The sequence below is a fragment of the Oculina patagonica genome, chromosome 6 (genome assembly GCF_052425735.1).
Source record: "Oculina patagonica isolate OP01 chromosome 6, crgOcupat, whole genome shotgun sequence".
Lineage (NCBI taxonomy): Eukaryota > Metazoa > Cnidaria > Anthozoa > Scleractinia > Oculinidae > Oculina > Oculina patagonica.
The window spans coordinates 14,445,035-14,468,857 of record NC_135763.1 but is presented as its reverse complement, the minus strand read 5'-3'; the positions used below and the strand labels follow the sequence as shown (position 1 = coordinate 14,468,857).

The 23,823-nt window shown below is 44.2% G+C and overlaps 4 protein-coding genes and 2 pseudogenes across 4 annotated transcripts; 4 read left to right on the top strand and 2 right to left on the bottom strand.

Moving 5' to 3' along the window:
• Positions 1–2,296: 2,296 nt before the first annotated feature.
• Positions 2,297–3,885, top strand: LOC144657365 (QRFP-like peptide receptor). Its single transcript, XM_078517711.1, has one exon. It carries the CDS (start codon positions 2,364–2,366, stop codon positions 3,438–3,440), a length of 1,077 nt encoding a protein of 358 aa, XP_078373837.1. The 5' UTR covers positions 2,297–2,363; the 3' UTR covers positions 3,441–3,885.
• Positions 3,886–4,920: 1,035 nt separating this feature from the next.
• On the top strand, positions 4,921–5,920 carry LOC144657877 (QRFP-like peptide receptor; annotated as a pseudogene).
• A 624-nt stretch (positions 5,921–6,544) lies between these two features.
• On the top strand, positions 6,545–7,861 carry LOC144656107 (neuropeptides capa receptor-like; annotated as a pseudogene).
• A 2,252-nt stretch (positions 7,862–10,113) lies between these two features.
• Positions 10,114–11,092, bottom strand: LOC144657876 (uncharacterized). The gene has a single exon (XM_078518235.1). It carries the CDS (start codon positions 11,029–11,031, stop codon positions 10,114–10,116), a length of 918 nt encoding a protein of 305 aa, XP_078374361.1. The 5' UTR covers positions 11,032–11,092.
• Positions 11,093–11,132: 40 nt separating this feature from the next.
• LOC144657875 (uncharacterized) lies at positions 11,133–13,980 on the bottom strand. The gene is made up of 2 exons (XM_078518234.1): positions 11,241–13,980; positions 11,133–11,152 (listed from the first exon to the last, which is right to left on the bottom strand). Exons 1-2 carry the CDS (start codon positions 13,978–13,980, stop codon positions 11,133–11,135), a joined length of 2,760 nt encoding a protein of 919 aa, XP_078374360.1.
• Positions 13,981–22,155: 8,175 nt separating this feature from the next.
• Positions 22,156–23,559, top strand: LOC144657874 (uncharacterized protein F54H12.2-like). Its single transcript, XM_078518233.1, has one exon. It carries the CDS (start codon positions 22,156–22,158, stop codon positions 23,557–23,559), a length of 1,404 nt encoding a protein of 467 aa, XP_078374359.1.
• The last annotated feature ends 264 nt before the right edge of the window (positions 23,560–23,823 follow it).

The following is a 23,823-nucleotide window of genomic DNA, read 5'->3' as shown; positions in this document are numbered from 1 at the left end:
AGCCTTTTTAACATTTTACTTTTGCGCTGTATTTAAGTGTTGTTGTCAATTTCATCATACTAAGTAAAAACTTCTTTTCAAAAGTGAGCGATACGATTTTCTCTTTCGGACCGGGAACAGCAATCCTGTAGTACAAAGGATAAAAGCAATCAAATCCATAGGAGGATTCAAATCTGTTAAGGAAATTAAAAGACTTAGCACTATTCCTGAGGAAAAAAATGCCGTTGGAACTATTTCTACTAAGTCCTTAACTGACCTATCATTGCTGGGTCTACTTAGGACCAATACCTACTACTAAGTCCACGACGTGACCAGGCAATGTAATATCCTGAAGTTTGATTGTAATTATGTTGTTCTTCCAAATATATACAAGCTAGACCACGTTCTTAAACTAAAGAGTTAGTAGAGATGAAAAAATCGATGTACTGGATACAACATGCTTCGTCTTTCAAAAATATCAAATTTAGGTACAGTGACAGAAGTTGGGCGGAAAAAGTCTATTCGTCGAGAAAAAGAACATATTGACGAAACATCAGACCCGAGGAACATTCCAACACCACTAGTCCAACATTCTCCGCGGTTGGGGAACACCTCAAAGAGACAGGACACAAATTAAACACTTAAACACAGAAAATGCAGTCATCATCACAAGGGAAGACGGCCATTTCAGAAAAGAATACGGGAAGTTATCGAAATTCACTGCCAGGCCCCGAAGCTCAACCCGGCCCTCTACGGAAAATTTTAACACGTGGTTCAGACAACTGACCAAAGTTCAGATGACAAAACAACTCCTTTAATCGATTATTACTTGAGAAAGGCGCCGAGATGCTCCGAAAGTTTGTCAAAGCTAACAAACTTGATTGTTATGGGTATCTCATATTTAGCATGCTTTTAACAGTGTCGCGAAACAATATCTTTGCAAGTTTATTCATGTTTCAGTCTGTCAAAATAAATTCACATCAAACGAGGTTTAGTTTTTTAGGTTTTTAAAAAGGACATAGCTGGAGAAGAACAAATAATAATCTTATTGCAAATGAAAATAGGAGTCCTGCAGAAAACTAAAGAACAACATATTGTGTCATTTTCTGAATTTCTGAGCATGTAGTAACGGTTTTATCGATTATTGCAAGATATTTTTTTTTCACTCAGCACTTAACATTTAAGAAAGAAATGTTTAACCCTTGGTAACGTTTGAACAGGCATACTGCGTTGATCTAATTTCCGTTCAGCCAAAGTAAATTACTTTTTACAAAATGCAAAGGTGCTTTAATTGGCTACTGCAAAAGCTGTTTCTATATTGCTTTCTGCCGGTTGTGTTTACTAAAAACTATCCCACAGGTGAGAGATAGATTGGATAATTGAAACAAGTAACTGATGTTAAAAATGATGCAGTTATTCCGAGTTCTGACCAAGAAAGTTTTGTTGAGATAGCTAGTTCTTACTTCAAAAAAAGCTTAGCTGTTTAACCCAAAGAGCTACCTTATACTACTTTAAAGTTCTTCCCTAAAGATTTTATCCATTTAAATTTCAGCAAAGCATGATTATCCCAAGGAATTGTACAAAGTCTTTTAATTACAAGCAAAAACTGAAATTCAAGGACGTGGGAAACCACACATATTTTTGAAATATCGATACAAAGCTTAAGAGAACAGACGATAATTCAGTCGGAAATTATGGTCCACATGTTATGAGCAGATATTTTTGAGGTCTGATCACAACATAGGAGAAAACCTTCTTCCCTTTTCATTCATGAAGGGAATCATTCTGTCTAATCTGCGAACATGGCTTATTAGTCAGCTGGCAGGATACCTGCCAATAAATTGCTTCCTTGAGACCCCCGGGATTTTTGTTGTGACAAACTGAACCCACTCGTGAGAAAAAGACAGCTTGTAATTAGAATTGTGCTGCCAAAAATAGTTTTGTTGAGCTGTCTAGGACTGGAGTCTGAAGTACACTGTTGCTTAACTCTAAGCTAGGTTTAAAGCTGTTGATAACTTTAAATAATTTGCAGTATACCATGATTATAAAGAAAATGAGCACTAGTTTATAGAAAAGTTATTATTCGAGTTCAACTTCTTAAAACATGCCATAAAAATCAAACCGGTGCTACTGCATTCAAACACGGTTAATTCAAAACATATTGCAGTATCCTGGGCAGCACCTGCACAAATGAGACACATAATACATCCGGCAACTTTTTACATACAAAAGCGGATATGCTAATAGCCATTAAATTTTTTGCAGGGTATCTTCCAATTTCGCCAGTACATATTGTTTATTCACACACTCCTGATACTCAAATCGTTAATAACCTTGGATGAAACACAGAAAAACCCTGTTTGATTTCACCTTTACCAAGAAAAATGTCTTTTTGGTTGAATGGGACATTCCATTCTGGACATTTTAGCAACGCCAGTGAAGCATGTGATGTTTTTGGCTACTCCTTCTCCGTCAAAATTTGTGTCCTTCTTATCTTCTCCATCATTCTGCTGTCCAGTTTAGTTGGCAACGCTCTCCTTATCGTCATTGTGTACAAGCGTAAAGAGTTAAGGAAGACGACGAACTACTTTATTGTCAATATGGCATTTTCCGACTTCGTATATCCATTAACAGTTATTCCCATAAGATTAGCACAGATAGCGTCCAGTTCTATGCAGTGGCCCATCGGCGGTGTCACAGGATTATTTTCCTGCAAGGCAATCAGTTTCCTCCGACGCGCTTCATTTACGGTTTCTACAGGAAGCCTGCTCTGTATCGCTTTAGATCGATTTGTTGCGGTGGTTTTTCCGATGAAAGTCCCGCTGATCTCGTCAAGATCTCGTACCTTTGTTATTGGTCTCACTTGGATCTTGGCGGTGATAATGAGCTCTGTCGATGCGTATGCGCATGAATTGGTGAAAAAGAATGGAGAAATCATCTGCACATATTTAAAGAGTACTTCCTTTTCGTTCAAGCTGTATGATATACTGCGTTCTGCCCTTTTTGTCATCGGACCAGTGATTGCTGTAACAGTGTTATATTGCGTTATAGCCATGACTCTACGTAAACAAGACAAAACCCTCCGTGGTTCATCAGTGCATCAGAAAGATAAAAGGAAACAGCAAGCAATTAAGATGACTCTCTGCGTCATTGCTGCATTTTACATCTGTAATATTCCGTTTATGGTTATGTATGTTTTAGACGAAAGTCAATGTTCATTTTCAAAAGAACTTTGGGCTCTTTCACGTGTTTTGTTTAACTTATCTTCGACAGTTAACCCAGTTATCTGTATTACGTTTGTTCAAAGCTATCGTCAAGGCTTCAAGGAAACAACAATGGGTTGGAAGAAATGTTTAACTACGAGAAGAAATATGGAAAAAGGCAAACCAAAGGAAATAGCTCTACAAGATATCAGAATAATTCCGGAAATTGGAGAAAATCTGGCGTTCAGCGACAGCTGAAGAAAGATAAAATGATCCTGTGACGTAAGGGCACTCTCTTTTTAGCGAACTTCCATGGGATGTTTTCCGAAATTTATTACAACGGGGGTAGGAAATGAAGAAGACAAGGTCGAGAGATGATATCGTTTCGGCTCTATTTTAGACATGTGATGATAACTTAACAAGGGAGCATAACTTATATATGGTAGGTAATTAGGCGAGATTCTAACAAGAATTACTTACAAATGGGAATTGGAACAAAAGGGGGTTCGTGGAAGCACCATAATCACATCTTCTGTCATCTTATCCACGTTGATCTCATTTTCGTTCAGTCAAAGTAAGTGCTTTTTCTAACATAGAAAGGCGCTTTAATTAGTCTCCGTAAAGGCTGTTTCTTATTGCTTTCCCCAAAAATGCCCACTTGTTTTGTACAAATAAAGAGTTAAATGAAGATTTTACAAATCGTCAGCCCACAGCTGGCAGAGAGATAGGCTAATTGAAACTAGAAACTGTATGTTAAAAATGATGCGGTCATTTAAAGTTTTGATCAATAAAATTTTGTTGAACTAACTTAGTCTGAATTCAAGAATGGGGAGTTGTTTAACCCAAATCTAAGTTTAAGTTTTTCCCTTAAGATTTTTTTTCATTTAAAGTCAATGTCCTGAATTGCAATAAGAAAGACTGTTCCAGAGAAGGTCACAAAGTCCTTCACCTAAAATCAAGAAATGCAAGGAAAAAGAGTAGGAAGATATGTGGAAAATTGCTATAGATAATACTCTTTTGGGAGAAAGGTAAAATTGTCGGAATGCCATATGTTATAAGCAGATAACTTACTGTTCTCATCAAAACATTTCAGAAAACCTTGTCCCATTTACTGTACATATCTTATTTACAAAAGGTAAAATAATCACTGGGGATTAGTAAAAGTAAATTGTCTTTTACAACCTGCAAAGGTGTTCAGTTGCCACAAGACCTGTCTTTAAATTGCTGAGGACACCCGCTAGTTTGTAGTACAGAACAGCCCACACTTTAAAAAAGGTTTATTAGAACTGGTCGGTTTTGTAAAATTACAATGCTGCCAAAAATAGGCTTGTTGTTCTACCTTGGACTTAGACTGTTGCTGTTTAAGTCTTACCCAGTTGAAAATTGTAGTATGACATGAATAAGCAGAAAAATAGCTTTAGTCATAGGGGAGATATAATTCGAGTTTTCACTCCAAAAACATGCAATGAAACGAATCTGATTCAAACCGGCCTAACTGCATTCGAATAAGGTCAATTTAAAACAACATGCGTAACATAGCGAAAATGAGAGACATTTTATATCCAGCAACTTTTTAGATCGGTAGATATGCTTATTAGTCGCGCAATGTTGCAAAGTGGTTTCTAATCTTGTAAGGCCAGCAGATAGAGTTTATCCATACAGTCGCAAGAAACAAATCGTAAATGACCTTGAATGAAACCAAGAAAAATCCTGTTTGATGTCAGCGATACCAACTGCAATGTCTTTTGGGTTGAACGCGACATTCCATTCCGGAAATGTTAGCAACGTCATATTCGGCCAACGCAATGAAGGATGTGATGTGTTAGGCTACTCCTTTTCCGTCAGGATTGGTTTAATTTTTGTCTTCTTTATCATTTTATTGTCTAGCTTACTTGGAAACATTTTGATAATTTTCATTGTATACAAGCGTGAAGAGTTAAGGAAGACGACGAACTACTTTATTGTCAATATGGCCGTTTCCGACTTCATCTATCCGTTAACAGCTCTTCCTATAACATTGGCACAGATAGCCTTTAGTTCTTTGCAGTGGCCTATCGGCGGTATAGCAGGTTTTGCTTCCTGCAAGGCAATAATTTTTTTGCGACATGCCTCATTTTTTGTTTCTTCAGGAAGCCTCGTCTGTATCGCTTTAGACCGGCTTGTGGCAGTAGTCTTTCCAATGAAAGTCCATCTGATCTCGTCAAGAATTCGTACATCGGTCATTGCTACAACCTGGATCTTGGCGGTGATAATGAGCTCTGTCGATCTATATACGTATGAATTGGTTGAAGAAAATGGAGGAAACGTCTGCACATATTTGCACAATACTACATTTTCAATCAATATGTATTATTCAATGCGTTTTATCTTTTTTATCGTTGGACCAATGATTGCTATTTCAATGTTATATTGCGTTAAAGCCGTGACTCTACGACGACAAGACAAAGCCCTTCGTGGTTCATCAGTGCATCAGAGAGATGAAAGAAAACAGCAGGCAATAAAAGACGACTCTCTGCGTCATTGCTGCATTTTACATCTGTAATCTTCCGTTTATGGTTATGCATGTCTTAGACGAAAGTGAATGTTCATCTTTCAAAGTACTATGGGCTTTTTTAAGGTCAATGTCCGAAATTGAAGTACAGCATGATTATTTGTTTCAGAGAAGGTTACAAACTCCTTCGTTTAAAATCAAGAAATGCAAGGCAAAAGTAGAAAAGATCGATGTAGAAAATTACTAAAGATATCACCCTAATTCTCGGAAAGATGTTCCAGATGTTGCGAACGGATGATTGTTTTGTACTCATTACAAAATTGTAGAAAACCTTATTCCATTTACGTATCTTATTTACAAAGGGTAAAATTATCATCGTTGATTAGTTGAAGTAAATTGCCTTTTACAACCTGCAAAGATGGCTTATTCAATTGTCAAAAGACATGTCTGTAAATTTCTCAAGGCCGCCCGCTACTTTGTAGTATCAAAAACCCCACACTTGAGAAAGAATTAGGTTCATTAAAACTGGTCAGAATTGTAAATTTAAAGCGCTGCCAAAAATAGCTTTTTTCAACTACAATGGACTGGATTCAAAAAGTACATTGCTTTTTAACTCTTAGCCGGTCGTTACTTGCACTGTGACATGAATATCCTGCAGAGAAAAGCCTTAGTGATAGGAAAGATTCAAGTTTTCACACTCTTAAACCATGCCATAAAACGAATCTGATTCAGCCAGAGTCATTGCATTCGCATAAAGTCAATCCAGCCAGGTAACACAGCGGAAATAAAAGACATTTGACATCCGTCAACGTTTTAGATCGGAAGATATGCTATTGAACAGCGCACTGTTGCAGAGTGGTTTCCAATCTTGGCAGGCCAGCAGGTGTTTTTATTCATACAGTTGCAAGCCAATAAGCGTAAATAAACTTGGATGAAACACAGAAAAATCCTGTTTGATTTCATCTATGCGAGCAAGAATGTCTTTTTGGCTGAACGGGACATTCCATTCTGGAAATATCAGCAACGCCACTTTCAGCCAACCTAATGAAGCATGTGATGTGTTAGGCTATTCCTTTTCCGTCAAGGTTGGTTTACTTCTTGTGTTCTCCGTCATTTTGTTGTCCAGCTTACTTGGGAACATTCTCATAATTGTCATTGTATACAAGCGTGAAGAGTTACGGAAGACGACGAACTACTTTATTGTCAATATGGCCGTTTCCGACTTCATCTATCCGTTAACAGTTATTCCTACAAGATTGGTACAGATAGCGTCCAGTTCTTTGCAGTGGCCCATCGGCGGTGTTACAGGATTAATTTTCTGCAAGGCGATAAGTTTTCTGCAACGTGCTTCATTTATAGTTTCTACAGGAAGCCTTTTGTGCATCGCTTTAGATCGGTTTGTGGCAGTGGTCTTTCCAATAAAAGTCCATCTGATCTCGTCAAGATTTCGTTCCCTTGTCATTGTTACAACTTGGATCTTGGCGGTTTTAATGAGCTCTGTCGATGCGTATGCGTATGAATTGGTGAAAAAGAATAAAGAAACCATCTGTTCATATTCAAAGAGTATTTCCTTTTCGTTTAAGCTGTATGATATATTGCGTTCTGCTCTTTTTGTCATGGGACCAATGATTGCTGTAACACTGTTATATTGCGTTATAGTCGTGACTCTACGAAAACAAGACAAAATCATTCGTGGTTCATCAGTGCATCAGAAAGATCAAAGGAAACAGCAAGCAATTAAGATGACTCTCTGCGTCATTGCTGCATTTTACATCTGTAATATTCCGATGATTCTTATGCATGTCGTTTTAGACGGAAGTCAATGTTCATTTTACAAAGTACTGTGAGCTTTTTCTCGTGTTATGTTTTACTTATCTTCCACAGTTAACCCAATTATCTGTATGACGTTTGTGCGAAGCTATCGTCAAGGCTTCAAAGAAGTGGCTATGTTTTGGAAGAACTGTTTGACTATAAGAAGAAACACGGAAAATGGTGAACGAGACGAAATAACTCTACAAGATTTCAAAATAATTCCGGAAATTGGAGAGAATTTCGCGTTTAGCGAAACCTGATGAATGACGGGGTCAATCTTTTCAGTGTTAAACGATTTCGTCATGTAAGGACATTCTCGTTTTAGCGAGTCTGCTGTATTCGAAAACAAGATTCCGTTGTTAGTCAGATTTGTCCTATCAAATCAGTTAATACATAAAAATTATACATTGTTAAAAAAACGTTTTGGTGGATTTGTGGAAAAATTTCGTGGAAAAGACTCATTTGATTTGTGGAAAAATATCGTGGAAAAGTCCCATTTCACATCAAAACCCAGGCACGGCGGAGCCGGGGGGGGGGGGGCTGGGGGGCTTTAGCCCCCCCCCCCAGAATTTCCGAAAAAATAGAGACTTACTAAGAAAAAAGCTCTTATTTCCCACTTCAAGTCACTAGTCAGTAGGCATAAATAGATTGTGCTCGGCAACTTTTGAGCAGTTTTTAGCGTTTTGAGCAACTTTTTGTAGTACCAGCACCCTAGGGCAACTTTTGCCTTCCTTGGCAACTTTTGAGCAACAAATTGATATAACACCAATAACCATAAAAAGGTCGTTTCATTTTGAAGGATTTTATTAAAACTGACTTTATCAAAACTGATTTGATTAAAACTAAGGATATACAATAACATAACACTTGCTTTACGCCCACGAAATCTGGACAGCGGCTATCTATCTAACGGGCGCTTAAATCCAGCGGTTATTCGCTGTAGCATATAGCCTACCGCCGTCCCACCGGCCATTTTCTTATTTGCTGAAGTGCGAGTCACTTATGGCATCGCAATTAGGTGAAATTTCAGACAAGGAAAATAGAAATAACTCGAGAGAGCAAGCAACTTTTCTAAATTTTGCTGACAACTTTTTGACATTTGAGCAACTTTAGAGCAACTTTTGGGTATATTGTGAAGCAACATTTCCTGAATTTACTAGCACAATCTATTCATGCCTACTAGTCAGCCCCCCCCCCCCCCCCAAACTTGGAAAATTGCTCCGCCGTCCCTGATTAACCACCGGGCCGGCCGGCCAGTTCTGTCAAATGGAAAGCGCCCTTAACCCTTTCACTCCTAAACGCGCATTCAGGCGCTATTTGGAGGTGCAGTCATTGATTCAATTGTGACGTCATCAATAAGCACGTCAGTGGAATTTCGTGATAAGAATCTGACAGAGCTTGGATCGACCTTTCTATAGGACGGTTCATTTTGAATATCGGTTGCATTCTGACAGAGCTAATCAAAGAAAAGCACAATCCATTTTTGGTGCAAAATCGTTGCTTAAACAGGCCAGTACACCTGTAATTGGTCAAGGTCCCCTTTTCAGTGTTTTCCAATGATAACGTCAAAACTTTTTTGGCCAAAAGAAAGGATATGAAGAGTAGAAAGTAAGGAGAATAAGAAGGCAGAAAAAAAGGAAGCAAAAGGAGCAAAAAAAATTTGGAACGGTAGTAGTAAGGACCGCTTAAGTTCGGATCTAGCCAATCACAGAGCAGCATTTCTGCGCATGCGTAGAGGGGGAAATCACGTGACTTGGGAGGGATGACGTCATAGGAGTCGGTCCCAGGGTGGTCCGAGTCTCGGTTCTAGGCCCCAACGGCCAAAAAGCGCTCGCCCCAGTCCCCCTCGGAAATTTTTTTTAAAAAGGGGCAAAAAATGGATGAAACGGGAAAAAATCACGTGACTCGGAGGCGATGACGTCACAGCAGTCGGTCCCAGTTCCCGAACGGTTAGAATGAACTTGGTCCCAGTCCTCGCGCGGAAAAAACGACAAGACAAGAAAATAGGTGTAAAAACAGGTTTTTTTTAATAACAGGTTTTTTCTGTTAAGGTACAAGACACTAAAAAACGGTAACAAGTGGTCCTAAAGCCCCGGTAGTGTAACGGGTATCACTCCTGCCGCTGAGGTAGGCAATCGAGGTTCGAGTCCTCGCTGGGGATATTTTTTTTTCCTTGTGTCAATGTTCACTAAGCCCTAGTGGCCGCGCACCCTGGGAATGAAAAGTTAGCAAGACCACCATCCTATAGATATGGTTCACAAAGTGCCATACTGTCCTTGTGGCATCTGGAACTCAATACTTTGCACTAAACGCATGCGCAGATGAGTCTACATTGCTTCAGCGATTCTGAAAAAACGCACGCTTGTGAAGTATTAAAAAAAAAAACACGTCAGAGCGGGGGGATGAGGGGGTATCCCCCTTTCTCGGTTTTACTGGGAACGAGTACGAATCGAGCGGCGAGAGTGTTTATATCTCAAAAGATGTCGACAAGTAAGTTATTAAATATTCAGTTATGGAGAACGATCAACGTGGGTACGATTGAAACTATATCAACGTGTTGCGGTAGGTTTCCCATCTGGGGCATGCTGTTGGACACAACAGCATGCCCCATACGAGCCAGTGGGAGAACTAGGCCTTACAGTAACCATAGGGGTATGACATAAAGGTGTTGGCATCTACCACTCTCTTGTCGAAAACCACTTGATAGCGCTTGATCTCCGTCACAGTGTTCAGGGTTTTGGTCGTTTTGTCTCGGGTGATCTTGTGAGGGTTGAACAGGGCAATGCTCCTCGTTTCGGCCAAGGGCTCTTTCACTTCGGATTGGACGTTGTCTTTCAATGTCTCAAAGTTGAGATGGGCGGATCCTCTCACGTTCAAGGAAAAACCCCTTACTTTACAACAGGTTTTTCCCAATTTGGACTTGTAGGCATAGTTTTTTGGTCCCGCGGCGGCAAATTCCACAATGAAGTCATCATCGTCTAGCTCGTTGGTAAAGTCTCCCAGGTAATCACCCAACGGTAAGGAGGGTTGCCCTTCTCTGTGTTTGTAGATTAGAGAATCCGTGTCAAAATACAAGATCTGTTCGGGTTGTAGGATGGAAAGACCTTCTTGGTACAGCTTCAAACGGGCCCAGGTGGTCGTAAAGCAGGCCACGAATATATTGATATCCGGTTGAATGTTGGCACAGTCCTCCTTGCACTTATGGACCACCTCCAACATGTCTGGATTGACGACCCGGATGTCGTGGATGTCTCGGGTCTCGTCTCTTAACAAGTCGTGAAACTCAGCTGCAGAGGTGAAGGCTTCTACTTGGGTCTTGTTACCTCTCTGGCCATATTTCCCCCAGAAGGAGTTGAGCATGATCTTGGCCAGGGATCTGCGTCCGGGGTTCTTTTCAATCTTGTCCGGATCCAACTGGATGCCTTCTTTGAGAAAGAACTGTCTCAGGTATTCCTGGCGCTTGTCTGGATCGTCGCCCACCCACGAGGGCCAGCCGCTCGCTTCCTGCTTCATCTTCAGGAAGGTGTTGACATACTCTTTAAACATGGTGTTGGATTTGCGGTCAAAGTGCCACACCTCGTGAATGTGCTCCACCACGTACCCTTGCTTGACGGCCTCTTCCAACTCGGGCGTGCACCACGTTCCGGTCAGTTGGCGTTCTTGAGGGCTGTGAGCGCATTTGGAGGATCGCTGGGTCAATGGCTTGGGCTGCTCCACTTCCACGCAGGTACGGCAGAGGGGGAATGTCAGTTTACCCCCTTGGCGATAGGGCAACACGGGGCTGTACAACCCGTAAGGTGGCGTCACCGTACACTTTGCCAGACCGAAGAATTGTGAAATGTTTGTGTGTCCCGGTTCTAGGATCACTTCGGGATGCCCCTGAGGGTAGTCACAGTTTTTATTTACCCATGGGTACAATGAAGTAAAGTCCACGTACCGGATCTCCTCTTCAGGTTCGGCAAGGTCATAGAGGCGGACGGCATTGGTTCTACCGCCAAAGAACGCGTCTCGGGGCTCCAAGCGGGAGTTGATCGCCAACGAGTCCACGAACGATTTCACCTCGGGATCACTGTCCTTGAGCGCTTTCCACTGGCATTCCCACATTTCTACCACGCGGTAACCCGCATCCCGGATCCGTTGCGTCTTTTGTTGCGTTTCCGCGTACACGTCCCTCAGACTTCTGTCGCCCATCTTCCGGTGCTTCTGATCGCGATTGGGAAAACAGTCAGGACAGCCGTGAAAGTAACAGCCGTGGAACTCGTAAACCGTGCGATCCTCGTACCCGTCGACGTTGATCAGACGGCCTCCAATCCACAAGGCTCGTTCTCCACCGTTCCTGGCGTGGCGGATGGTACCCTGCGTCTGGCTGTCTTGATACAGCAACCATTCCAGCGAGACGTGCGAGTGAGGTTTGCCCTTGCCTTCCCAGCCTCGTACCGGTTCAGAAGCCAACGTCTGTTCTTGCATGCACTTGGTGCGGTAGAAGCGATTACAGGCGGAGGCAATGGTGAGGCATTGGTCCATGGGATCGAACCCGGCAATGGCTTGAAACTCTGCCCGGAAGACCTTGCAACCTTCGTGCAACAGCTCCACGTCCGAGCGACAGTAGTCGACAAGTTCGTTCCGAAAGTGGAACTCGTAATTCTCCGCCACGCGTTCTTCGTACCACTTGTCGAATTCGGCTTTCCTGGCAGCGGACATTCCCTCTGGATCGTAATAGTCTCTGGCAGGCATGCTGCCCACATAGTTTTGATGTTCCTGCGTGTTGAAAAAGTGGGGGAAAAACCCCTTCTTTTGTTCGGTGAGGCCAAAGGCTTTGGGAAAGGTAGCAAGGCTCATCTGTAGAAAACACATGGAGTCCTTAAAGGTGATGTTGGGGATGGTCATGCTGATTATTTTGGCACCATTGACGACTTGTTCAGGGCAGATGGCTTGGTCGTACAACTCGTTCAGGATGAAATAGGAGTCGTAGCCTTGGAAGTTATGAGCGACAGCTATGACGCGGTGTTGTTCGGCGATCTCCCTCAACCAAGCGAGAAAGTCTTTCACGCAAGTCTCTCCCTCGAAGGTTCTCCTCTCGTCGGTGTCTCCTCTCAGGGCGCAAATCAAGTTGGCCACGTGCTGGCCTTCTTCCTGCGTGGCTTCGGCGTCCCAACTGACGAACACGGGTGGTTGGTCTTCTTTGCGTTGACCAGCGCTGGTTCTCTTGCGGTTCTGTTTTTGTTTCACCTTGAGAGGATTTTGTATGTAGCACTGGTGGTAGCGAAGATCTTGGTATTCCTTACAAGACGGGCAGAGAGCGTGGCCGCACTTGTGACTGTTTCTCAGTTCATAGTCACCGTACGTCTTGAAACAGCCCGCACACCGTTTGTGCTTGTCACACACGCTGTTCCTCTTGTCTCGGGTCATGTCTTTGCCGGTGTCGGTGCGACTCTTGTGCAATTGAAGACAACGGGTTCCAAAAAAGTCCCGTTGACAGTCTGTACAGTTCACCCTGGGTACAGCGTGGGCTCTCTTCCATTCGTGGCAATCTGTCTGATGGCAGGCGGCGCACCTGGCCCCCGGGCAGTTGTGCTCCTTGCGGTCGTTGTGGCTGAAGCCCTTTTCGCACTTGGTACAATAGTAACTCTTGCCAAAAAATCCCCCTAGGGAGGTACAGCCGTGGTAATGGTCATGGTGTTTGATCAAGATCAAACGTTTGTCGTCGGGGCGTTGTGCTCCTTTGAAGATGATCTGGTAACCATGTTGGACAGACACCACCACAATCTGGTAAGCGTTCAAGTGGGCTTGAAATTTGGCCAATTCGTCCAACCCGCAAGGACCTTCTGGCACGTCGGACAAACGGTGTAGTTCCCTGGCAGCCCTTTCCTGTACTGTATCGTACTTCCTTAAGTTGGAGTAGTACCAATGGTCGGTCCCGAAATCGGCACGGGCCTTCATCATCACCAAGGCGCGGGCACAGCATAACTGGTCGGTGTTTTTTATCTTGAAGACACATTTTTTTTTTTGCAGGATGTCCTCGATGGGGTCCAAACCGGGTTTGTGTTTCTGGTTGTCTCCCCCTCGGCCTGGATCTTGCACGTGAGACACGTTTAGGTTGAACGTGTCGTCCACTTGAAAAGTCTGATTACTGTTCAGCATGTCACTGATTTGTTTTAGCAGCTGTTGGGCAGCGACGGTGTTTTCTCGCCACTCTCCCACTCTCAGCCGTCTGGAATGAAAAGCATTTTGAATCCTGTTACTGTTGATGTTGATCAACAAGTGGTCGTCATCTCCAACGGCTCCGTCGTCCAAAATATGGCGCTGCACGGCTCTCTGCAGGGCTCTGGCAATCTGTTGTACGAGTACGGGGCGCGGTCCCAGGGGTGCGGATCCTACTGCGGCGCCACCACCTGTCTGTATTAAACGTCCGGTAAAGTTTCTGATGTGGAGCCCAAATCTGCGTACTCTGCGGTCCACGTGACCTCTCAGTTCAAATTCAAAAGGAGCTTCCATCTTGAAACAAAGGAAATAAGGCAATGAATGGATGGAAAAAAACAAATGCACGTTTTTTTATCTATATGACTGCCATGTTCGGAGTCATCAGCACTCTTCCAAAGTACAGTGGTCTCGAACAAATCTGCGTACTCTCCGGTCAACGTGGCCTCTCAATTGAAAGTCAAAGGCAATAAGACAATGAATGTACGTTTTTTTATCTATATGACTGCAATGATCGGAGTCAGCAGTACTCGTGGAAAGTACAGGGGCCTTTAAAGTGACTACAAGAACATTTGTCCGTAATTTTCTGTTTTCCTGTACAGCTCATTAGAATATTACACAGCATAAAAGCACATGAAAAACGGGTTACACGAATTAACTCTACTCTAATAACTAGTTACCTCTTCATTGGACTCTCCTCCACCACCACTTGTACTTGCACTTGTACTTGCACTCTACGATGAAAAGAACATCGTATAAATAAAAAACATTGGCGAATCAAATATAACCCAACGCATCTCATCAACGTACCTCTTCCAATCTAGCTCTCTCCGGGCTCTCAGCCTCTATATCTTCTCCAGTAGTAGTCTCATTTCCAACCATAGTAGTCTCATCTTCTTCAATCTTATCCTCGAGGGCTAAGACTTCTCTCAGTACCTCTTCGTCACTTTCTGTTTGCCTCTCATTGGCTTCCATCTTCTTCTCAGAGCGCTCAAGACCAAACTATGTTTGCGAGTGAATAAATGAGCAAAGTAGCTCCTTTTATACAACTTTCCCATCCCAGAAGAACTGGGCTCTAGTATTCCCATTGGTCAATCGAGGTGACCTGATACAGAATGAACCAATGAGATCTCATGATCAATGTCACCCAAGGTGACGGGATTTTCCCCACAAGGGTAAAATCCCAAGCTGACGGGATTTTCCCCACAAGGGTAAAATCCCGGGATTTCCCCCCAAGGGAAAAATCCCGACGCACGCGCGTGGAGAATCTTTCTCGGAATTCTCGGAATTCTAGGAACCCGCGTGTGTTCATTCTCGGAAAAGTACAGTAAAACGGACAAAGTTTTCTTGTCGGATTACAGCTCTTTTCAAGAAGGATATAAGCTTTAAGGTGAGCTAATGTCTCCATACTCTACTGTACAAGACGAAGAGCGTTTGATAAATTGTATTTACTGCGAAAAATAAATTTGGTTACGTTGTAAATTTTGACGAGTGGTTTGTTTTTGTTCGTGCGGCCATCATGAACCGTGCATAGTAAAGAAGAAGAAGGTTTTAGACCCGTTCATTTCGTTCAAGGTTTTTTGGTCTAGTTGTGTTTATGGTCAAAGAAAGAAGAAACCGAACTTTACGAATAAACAAGTCGTTTTTGGTGGACTGAATTATTCTTTTAAGCGAAATTGCTCGCGCAGTTGTCGTTGTCTTTCGTAAACAACAACAACTTCATCTTTTCTTTTCGTGGTCTCAAAATCGAGGGAACATCCCACTATGATTCAGAAAAAAAATAAAACCTAGCCACCTAGAAGTGAAGCTTAAACGTTGTAAATCCTAAACAAGTGTGTCACCGCCTCCGTTGTGATTTTTCACCGGTCGCGAAAAAAATATAATTTTTGCGAGCGGTTCATTTGACCGTTGTTCAAATGCATTGTTTCTCGAGGAAAAAAATTTTGTTTCGGCCCTTAAATCAAAAGGGACGTCCAACCATGAATGGTATTAATTTAGTAAAACGCAAAGCAAGCCATTGGGCCGACTCTTTTACATTTTTAGACTCTAAACAAGTGTGTCAACGACTTTGTTGTGATTTTTACCGTTCGCGAAAAAATATAATTTTAGCGTGCGGTTCGTTTGGCCGTTGTTCAAATGCATTTTTCTCGAAGAAAATTTTTTTTTTGCGGCCCTTATATCAAAGGGACGTCTAACCATGAATGATATTATTTCGATGAATGTTATTGAGCCGAAAATTTTATATTTTTGGACTCTAAGCACAAGTGTCATCGACTTTGTTGTGATTTTCACCGTTCGCGAAAAAATATAATTTAGCGTACGGTATTTGTTGTTGTTTAAATGCGTTTGTTTGTTTGTTTGTTTTTGCGGCCCTGAAATGAAAGGGACGTCCAACCATGAATGATATTATTTTAGTGAATCTCAAAGCAAGTCATTGAGCCGGATCTTCACATTTTTACACCCTAAACAAGTGAGTCAACGAGTTTGTTGTGATTTTTCACCGGCCGCTAAAAATATATAATTGTTGTAGGTGGTTCATTCGGCCGTTGTTCAAATGTTTTTTCTCGAAGAAAAAATGTTTTTTTGCCGCCCTTAAATCTAAAAGACGACCAACCATTAAAGATATTATTTCGATGAAAGTTATTGAGCCGAAAATTTCATATTTTTGGACTCTAAGCACAAGTGTCATCGACTTTGTTGTGATTTTCACCGTTCGCGAAAAAATATAATTTAGCGTGCGGTATTTGTTGTTGTTGTTTAAGCGATTGAATCCCATACTCTCGTAATTCAGTTTCGGCATGGAGCAATTTTTAAATTTATTTAACAAGAAAAGTCTGGTACCATAACCAGAAAGCATGACATTCGGTCATTGGACAATGTCCTTCGTATAGATGAAAACCGCAACTAGGTAAAGGTTCTACAATGGTCTCTTTCAACACGTCGTATTTCGGACATCCGTACAGTTCTAAATTCACGCTAGGAATGTTCAGTTTGTTCAACAAGTCTCTTTCTACGTGTCCTCCCTTGTAAGCCACCACGGTTCTCTCGGGGGTTTTGGTCTCCTCGTACAAATCCCACATCACCTCCTCCACCCTGTCATACTCGTAGGCCTTTTCTTCCTTTCTGGGTTGATACGTCAGTCCGTGCACGTTGTATTTGACGTAAGACACGGTTTTCCTGTCTCTGGAAGATAAGTTGCACCACGACATTCTCATGTAGAAAGCATGGCGTCCGAACTTTTCTTGCCAAGTGTAATAACCCAACTCGCGTACTCGAAACGTCTTCTCCACAAAGTAACCTTCCAAGTCCAAGATCATGCACACGTTTTCCGGAGTCATGCCAGAGCCAACTGCACTCTGATGCTTGACGTAGAAAATATATGAAAATGTTTAAACTCTAAATCTCAATGATCCAAATTAGGATATTGTTTCTGGGAAATGCATCTCAGATACAGTTGATTTCTCAGCATTTTCTCTTCATCCGAGTCGTACTTTACGCCAGCCAATTCCGGGGGAAGAATAATTTTCCCTTCTCCATCCACCCAAAACTTTTGCTCTTGACACTGTTTGACCAATGACTCGTCCAAGGGAAGATCACCAATCCAATCCTTGACCGGGGGTGGGTAGTGTTGTACTTTGAAGGCGGGTCTCCCATCCAGAATTCGTTGCGGTCTATCCACCACGTCTTGTCCTCTTCTGGGGTATCCAAATTTGTCCCTAGAGTCCAGTCCAGACCTTCTCGAGTAGAGGGGATCCTCGTTTCCCACATATTCCTTTCCTTCCAGCCAGGCTTTGATCTTGCCAAACGGAAGACTGTCGGCCCATTGAAAGAACCGGCATTTACCCTTTCTGCACTTGAGATAGATCCTGTCCGGGTTGCTCTCTGATTTCGACATGCTCAGAATGAGACTCTCGTTGCAGTAACATTTCATCTTATCCATGTTCCAATAATAGTAAGCCGGTAATTGTTGATTGACCGCCACCACGTACTGGTCAATGTGGGCGCTACCGGTGCAAATGAAACAGATGGTGCCTTCGCTCGTGTGGGGGCAAAAGTAGAACTCCCATCCCCCGTCAGTCATTCTCTTGGTCAGCGGTTCTTTGTGGACGGGGCAAACCGGGTCGCGCTCCGCGTCCTCAAAGGTCTGTTGCAGGAACTGGTCGGGGTCGAAAATTTCACCCTCCTCCAACACTTCCTCTTTCAACTCCATCTTCGTCTTTGTAGGATGTCTCTTTTTACGGGGGACTTTGGGTTTCTTGGGGTTTCCAGTCCCTCTCCTCTGTCGCTTTTTTTTGGGTTCTGCTACGTCCATGGTGCTCTCGATGCTCCAACTGAGGACTAACAGGAGACAACACGGCGCTTTTATACTCTTTTCTCGGATGACGTCAATACGCACGAACCAACCAGAGAGGTAACACGTGACCTCTTCCGACCAACCGGCAATGACCCAGGTGACGTCATCCAACGTATAAAAAGAGCTGCGCGTCCATTTGTCGACTCAGTTGTAGCGATGGAAAGCACAGACAGCGATTCCAGCCAAACTCAAACTCAAACCCCACAAGTCAACGGTGTCGTTGTACAAGGAGATCCCAAGGACTGGGAACCATTGCCTTACTATAGGGATCTAAAAAGGGGCGATTATCAATCGGACGAAGATTACCTATTGGAGCGCGCGAAACGTGGCATGGAAGCCGGCTACACGTTTATGCAGTGTCAAGAGCATTGGATGTGCGATCTCGAGAGTGCATTACACAAAGGTTCGGCCGAAGCAAGCCAAGAGCAGTGACATGGGTACGAGAAAAAACTGGATGGACCTGGAACAACGACTCTTCTACACCAATTGTACAAAGCTAGAAAAAAAGATCCAGACCGACACGGGAATGAGTACGTTGTCGTTAGACTTTCCCACCACCATACCCGAAAACATTCCAAGGAGAGTCTACGTCTTCGAGGACATGGTGAAAGAGCGCGGGTGTGCCAAGAACCGCGTCACCGAAAGTGAATGGCTCAAAGAGAACCCTCACTGGAAGGGAGCCGTCCTAACGACCCTCAAAGACATTGGGCACGGTTATCTCTGGGATAGACATTGGAATGAATTTGTCTACGTGCCATTGCAGCGAGCCTTTTTCTTCGTGACGTCTCGTAAACCGCCGCCCATTGGCAACGGCGTCTCGTTCTGGTTGAACGCGAACGTCTGCGACTTTGACGACCGGAGTGGTTTAGAAGATCTCATCGCCCCGTTGAGAGCGAGTGTAGCCCTAAGCCAGGCATTGTCTACTTACTTGAAACAACCCATCACGGTCGACGCAAACACGTACGAAGAACTGTGCAACCAACTGGCAACTCAAGTAAAATTGCAACGCCTAGAAAGCAATCGCTGGCAAGAAATAGCGGATAGACTGTTAGACAGAGATCTCTGCAACCGTTGCGCCATGGATAAAGACGAAGCTTACCTGGGCGACGACTACCAAAAAGCCAAACTGTGGAGACCTAGAAGTTGCGAAACATGTACAAAATCTTTTGATAACATATTTATTGATGCAGGCTATTTAAATTGACGTTGTATAAATAAAAGTTCATTTGTCATGGATCTGTATGGAAAGTGGGAGTGGTTGAAAAGATTGTGCGAGAAAGCGTATGCTGAATTTGGGAGGGGTATAGATATACCGGAAGATACGAGTGACTCCCCCTTGAGAGTGTTCGAAGCCACCCACATAGAACAAAACTATTTCAGATTGATACCGTTTATATTATGGTTGAGACATTTCAAGGATCCAGCCGAGCTGTTTGCTTCTATTTACAAACTTCATCCGACCACGATCGAAGAAGCAGCTCATAAATTACACGGCACTTATATGAGGGTGATCAGAGCGTCGTCGACATGCCAAAGAAGCTGAAAAAGGATAAAAAAATACTTTCGGACTACCACGATCCCAGTCAACCGGGTAGCTTGGGTGGGATAACAAGATTCGCCAAATCGCACAAGATATCCGTCGACACAGCCAAAAAAGTATTGGAGCGCGATTTGGGTTATACCCTTCACAAACCGCGCAGACGTCGTTTCGCCGCGTTACCGGTCCTGGTGTTTAACGTCGACCAACAGTGGGTAGCCGATTTAGTGGAAACGCAACCGTTGTCCAAATACAACAAGGGTCACAGATATCTACTCAACGTGATCGACGTCTTGTCTAAATATGCCTGGGTGGAACCCCTAAAAGACAAGACGGGAAAAACGGTGTCGGACGCCTTTGCCAAGATTTTGAAACGAGCCGATGGACGCAAACCTCAGAACCTACAGACCGACGACGGGAAAGAATTTTACAACAAGACGTTTGCCGCGTTGATGAAACGGGAAGGCATCCACCACTTTTCCACGGCCGGAGATACCAAAGCCAGCACCGTGGAACGCTTCAACCGCACTCTCAAGGAACGCATGTACCGATACTTTACCGCCAAGAACACGCTCAGTTACCTACCCGTACTCCAGGCCTTGGTGAAAGGTTACAACGGATCCCACCATCGTAGCATCGGCACCAGCCCTGAGACAGTGAATGCGAGCAACGAAGGAAAAGTGTGGGAACGTCTGTACGCGAAGAGATTGTCGTCGGGTAAAAGAGATCGAAAACCCCCGCTAAAAGTAGGAGAACGCGTGAGATTGAACAAGAAATTTCGCACGTTCGAGAAAGGGTATTTACCCGGCTGGACCGAAGAAGTGTTTGTGATACGAGAGGTGCGTCGGGGACCACCCGTCACGACTTACAAGATCCAAGAGTTGGACGACACCCCCCTTCGCGGTACGTTTTACAAGGAAGATCTACAAAAAGTCGCAGTGTCCGACGACGATGTCTTCAGGGTGGACAAGATCGTCAAACGAAAAGGAAATAAAGTCTTGGTGCACTGGAAAGGCTGGCCAGACAAGTACGACAGCTGGATCGAGAAGACGGCTCTAAAAAAATCATGAGCCACGAGGAAGGATTTTACGTCACGTTACCCAGTCACAGCAGCGGAACCGAGTTTCCAGAGAATAGAGCAAACTCTTTCAAGGTGCGATTACCTCACCCGCTACGATTGGAAGGAACCGGTTGGAAAGTGGGATTGAGTAGCATTTCCGTGCCAGATGCCAGCATCGACTTAACTCGCTTTAAGTCGTTCAAGTTTCCTCTCTTGAGTGCCCAGTGGATGCTCAAGCGCAAAGACAAGGAGGGTCGCGTGCAAAGCAAGTCGGTGACCACCGATCTGACGTTCCAGGACATTCTATATGACGACAACATCGTGGATGGCCTCAGTTTCATGAAAGCCCTGGTCTTCAAGTTCGATCAAGTCAAAGAATACAAGCGTATCGTGGGAGACTTGACCAAGTCGCCAGATAATGGAAAGGAGTGGGAATATACTTTCAAGTGGGAAGGTGAAGAGCTAGTCCTCGACAACTCGAACTTGGACGTCTCGGAAGTGAAAACTGAAGGCGTCCCATACTACATGTCTTTCAACGAGGATTTGGCCTTTGACATGGGATGGGTAAAAAAGAACGAGAAAGAAAACGTGTTTCTCGGGCCGAACCTGAAGCCGGAATGCCACCACGCTACGATACCCGATCCCATAGACGTGGATGATTTTGGAGAGGGCAAGAAAAATTTCTGGGTTGTTGAGAATGGACAGCTTTTCTTGAGTTGCTATTGTAACTGGCGCTTTGTGAAACTCAACAGAGCCTTCCAAAAAGTGATTGGAGATGCATCGCGTACGCTTTTCGTTTACTCAGACGTGGGTGGTAGTTCCGTTGTGGGAAATCAAGTCACGGATCTGTTGCGGGAAATTCACTTTCAACGTGAAGGAAAAGGTATCAAGTACTTTGAACCTCTCCACATACAATATATTCCACTCCGCAACCAGATTGTGGACATTATTGAAACGCAAGTGAGCGAGACTACAGGTAAACTGGTGGATTTTGGCGAAGGCAACACGATCGTGACCTTACATATCAAGCGAACATGAGAGGCGGTGCCCTGACGCGTTTCACACCGGATCCTCCACCTCAAGAGGGGAACGGATTTTTGGCCGACATCGTGAGAGAGTCTCTGGGTGGAGCCGTGAGAGGATTTAAGAGTGGGCGCGGCGTCGCGGACCGCATTCGTAAAGCGGGTCAAGGAGCCAAGAGTGGTCCTAAACGAGTCGTGAAACGCAAACTGAAAAACGTCATAGAACGAAACGTCAAGAGAAAACTGAACGACATCTTTGCCGAAAAATGAATCCCGTTTACTCGCGCTCGTCCAGACTGGTCCGATCCAAACGCGCCCCCGTCAGACAGCGGGGAGAAGGATTCTCACTGGCACTTTTGAACCAGGCCTTGTTGGGACAAAAGAGGCGACGACGAAAAGTACAAAAGGGCGGGTGGATAGGTCCCGAGCTCAGAAAGCCTCCTGGCTACGATTGGATACAGACCTTACGGAAGCGCAGTGGAAGAAGGAAGAGAATACGATGACCGAAACCATCTCGAGCGCCTACCCGCAGTCGAGACGCGAGGCCAATCCTCGATTGGATCTATTCGCCGTACCACCGACAGACGTCAGCGTCTCGTCGTATCGGATGGTCCCCGTTCAGACCTACACCACAGGCATCAATCCGGTGGAGTTTCAGATCGACCCCCAAGAAGATTACATCGATCTCAGCCGTAGCTTCTTCGAGGTAGAATTGCAACTGAAGAAAGACAACGATGAGAACGTGGCAGCTGCCGACAAGCTGTGGCCCGTCAACAATCTAGCCCATTCTCTGTTCAAGCAAATCAGCGTGCGTCTCAACGGTACTCTCATCAGTCCCCAGACGGACACGTACCATTACAGAGCCTTCTTGGAAACGTTGCTGAATTACGACAGACGTGATGGAGAAACCATCTTGAAACCTCAAGGCTGGTACAATCATATCGATTTCCCAGCCACGTGGACGGACAATAACACGAACACTGCAGCCAACGCTGGAGCTGGACACGCAGACTATGTAGCCCTGACCGCCAATCACAAGGAGGCTCTCAAGAACTCTAAAGCAGAACAAGCCAATTACACGGAAGGCAAGCGACACGTGTTGCGTTTCAAACCCCTCATCGAAGTGTTTCATCTGAGCAAGTTGTTGGTACCCAGAGTGCAGATAGGAATACAGATGTACTTCAATTCTCCCGACGTGTTCTTGAACGGAGTGGGTCTGGCAGGAAAGTTGACGGCCGAGGAAGTCAAAGTTCGAATGTACCTGTGTCAAGTGCGTCTCAATCCCACGACGTACAGGAGACTGATGGATGAGATGACCACCAAGAGTCAAGTGGTGAGTTACCCGACCGTGAGAAGCGAGATTCGGACCTTCAACATGCAGGGAGATCAACGACGGTACGAATGCACCAACTTGTTCCAAGGAAGAATTCCCAACCGCGTGATCGTGGGTATGGTACTGTCCACAGCCTTCACCGGGAACGTGGTCAACGATCCCTTCTGTTTTCAGAAGTTTGGAATGAGCAGCATAAAACAACTCGTGGGAGGAGAAGAGTATCCTTACGAGACGCTAGAGTTGGTCCACAACGATGGCACCAAAGATCTCAGAGGGTACCACCGTTTCTTGCAAGCCACCGGTTGCCTGTGCAAGCAGCAAGGAAACATGGTGAGAGGTGAAGATTTGGGACAAGGAAAGAATTGCACGTTGTTCGTGTTCGACAACGTGGCCAACGGATGCGTGGACAGTTACAGGATGAACCCCAAGCAAGCCGGAAATCTACTAATAGAGCTGAACTTTGGAGCCAACCCAGCTGTGAACTTGACCATCATCGTGTACGGAGAGTTTGAGAATCTCTTGGAGATTGACAAGAACAAAGCCGTGTTGTACGACGTGTACCAGCGTTAGTGATGGAGAAAGTGACTTTGAATAACGTGCAGTTGGATCAGTTGGCCAGACATCACCCTTGGTTGAAACCTTACTTTTACGGGACAGTGGCCTGCGATCGATTACCTCGAAAACCATTCAAGACGGAAGCCCGCGGGTACATCGTCAACACCGATCCTCACTACATGCGCGGTCGGCATTGGATCGCTCTGTGGACGAATGGAAACGTGTGCGAAGTGTTGGACAGTTACGCCTTACCCCTGAAGGTGTACCAGACGGCGCAAC

What these genes read in the sequence shown, in the direction of transcription:
- LOC144657365 (XM_078517711.1), top strand. Translation starts at nt 2,364, where the DNA reads ATGTCTTTTTGGTTGAATGGGACATTCCATTCTGGACATTTTAGCAAC.
- LOC144657876 (XM_078518235.1), bottom strand. Translation starts at nt 11,031, where the DNA reads ATGTTTAAAGAGTATGTCAACACCTTCCTGAAGATGAAGCAGGAAGCG.
- LOC144657875 (XM_078518234.1), bottom strand. Translation starts at nt 13,980, where the DNA reads ATGGAAGCTCCTTTTGAATTTGAACTGAGAGGTCACGTGGACCGCAGA. An exon ending in GTTGCCCTATCGCCAAGGGG is followed by an intron (nt 11,153 to 11,240) that starts GTAAACTGACAT and finishes ATGCGCTCACAG; the next exon opens with CCCTCAAGAACGCCAACTGA.
- LOC144657874 (XM_078518233.1), top strand. Translation starts at nt 22,156, where the DNA reads ATGACCGAAACCATCTCGAGCGCCTACCCGCAGTCGAGACGCGAGGCC.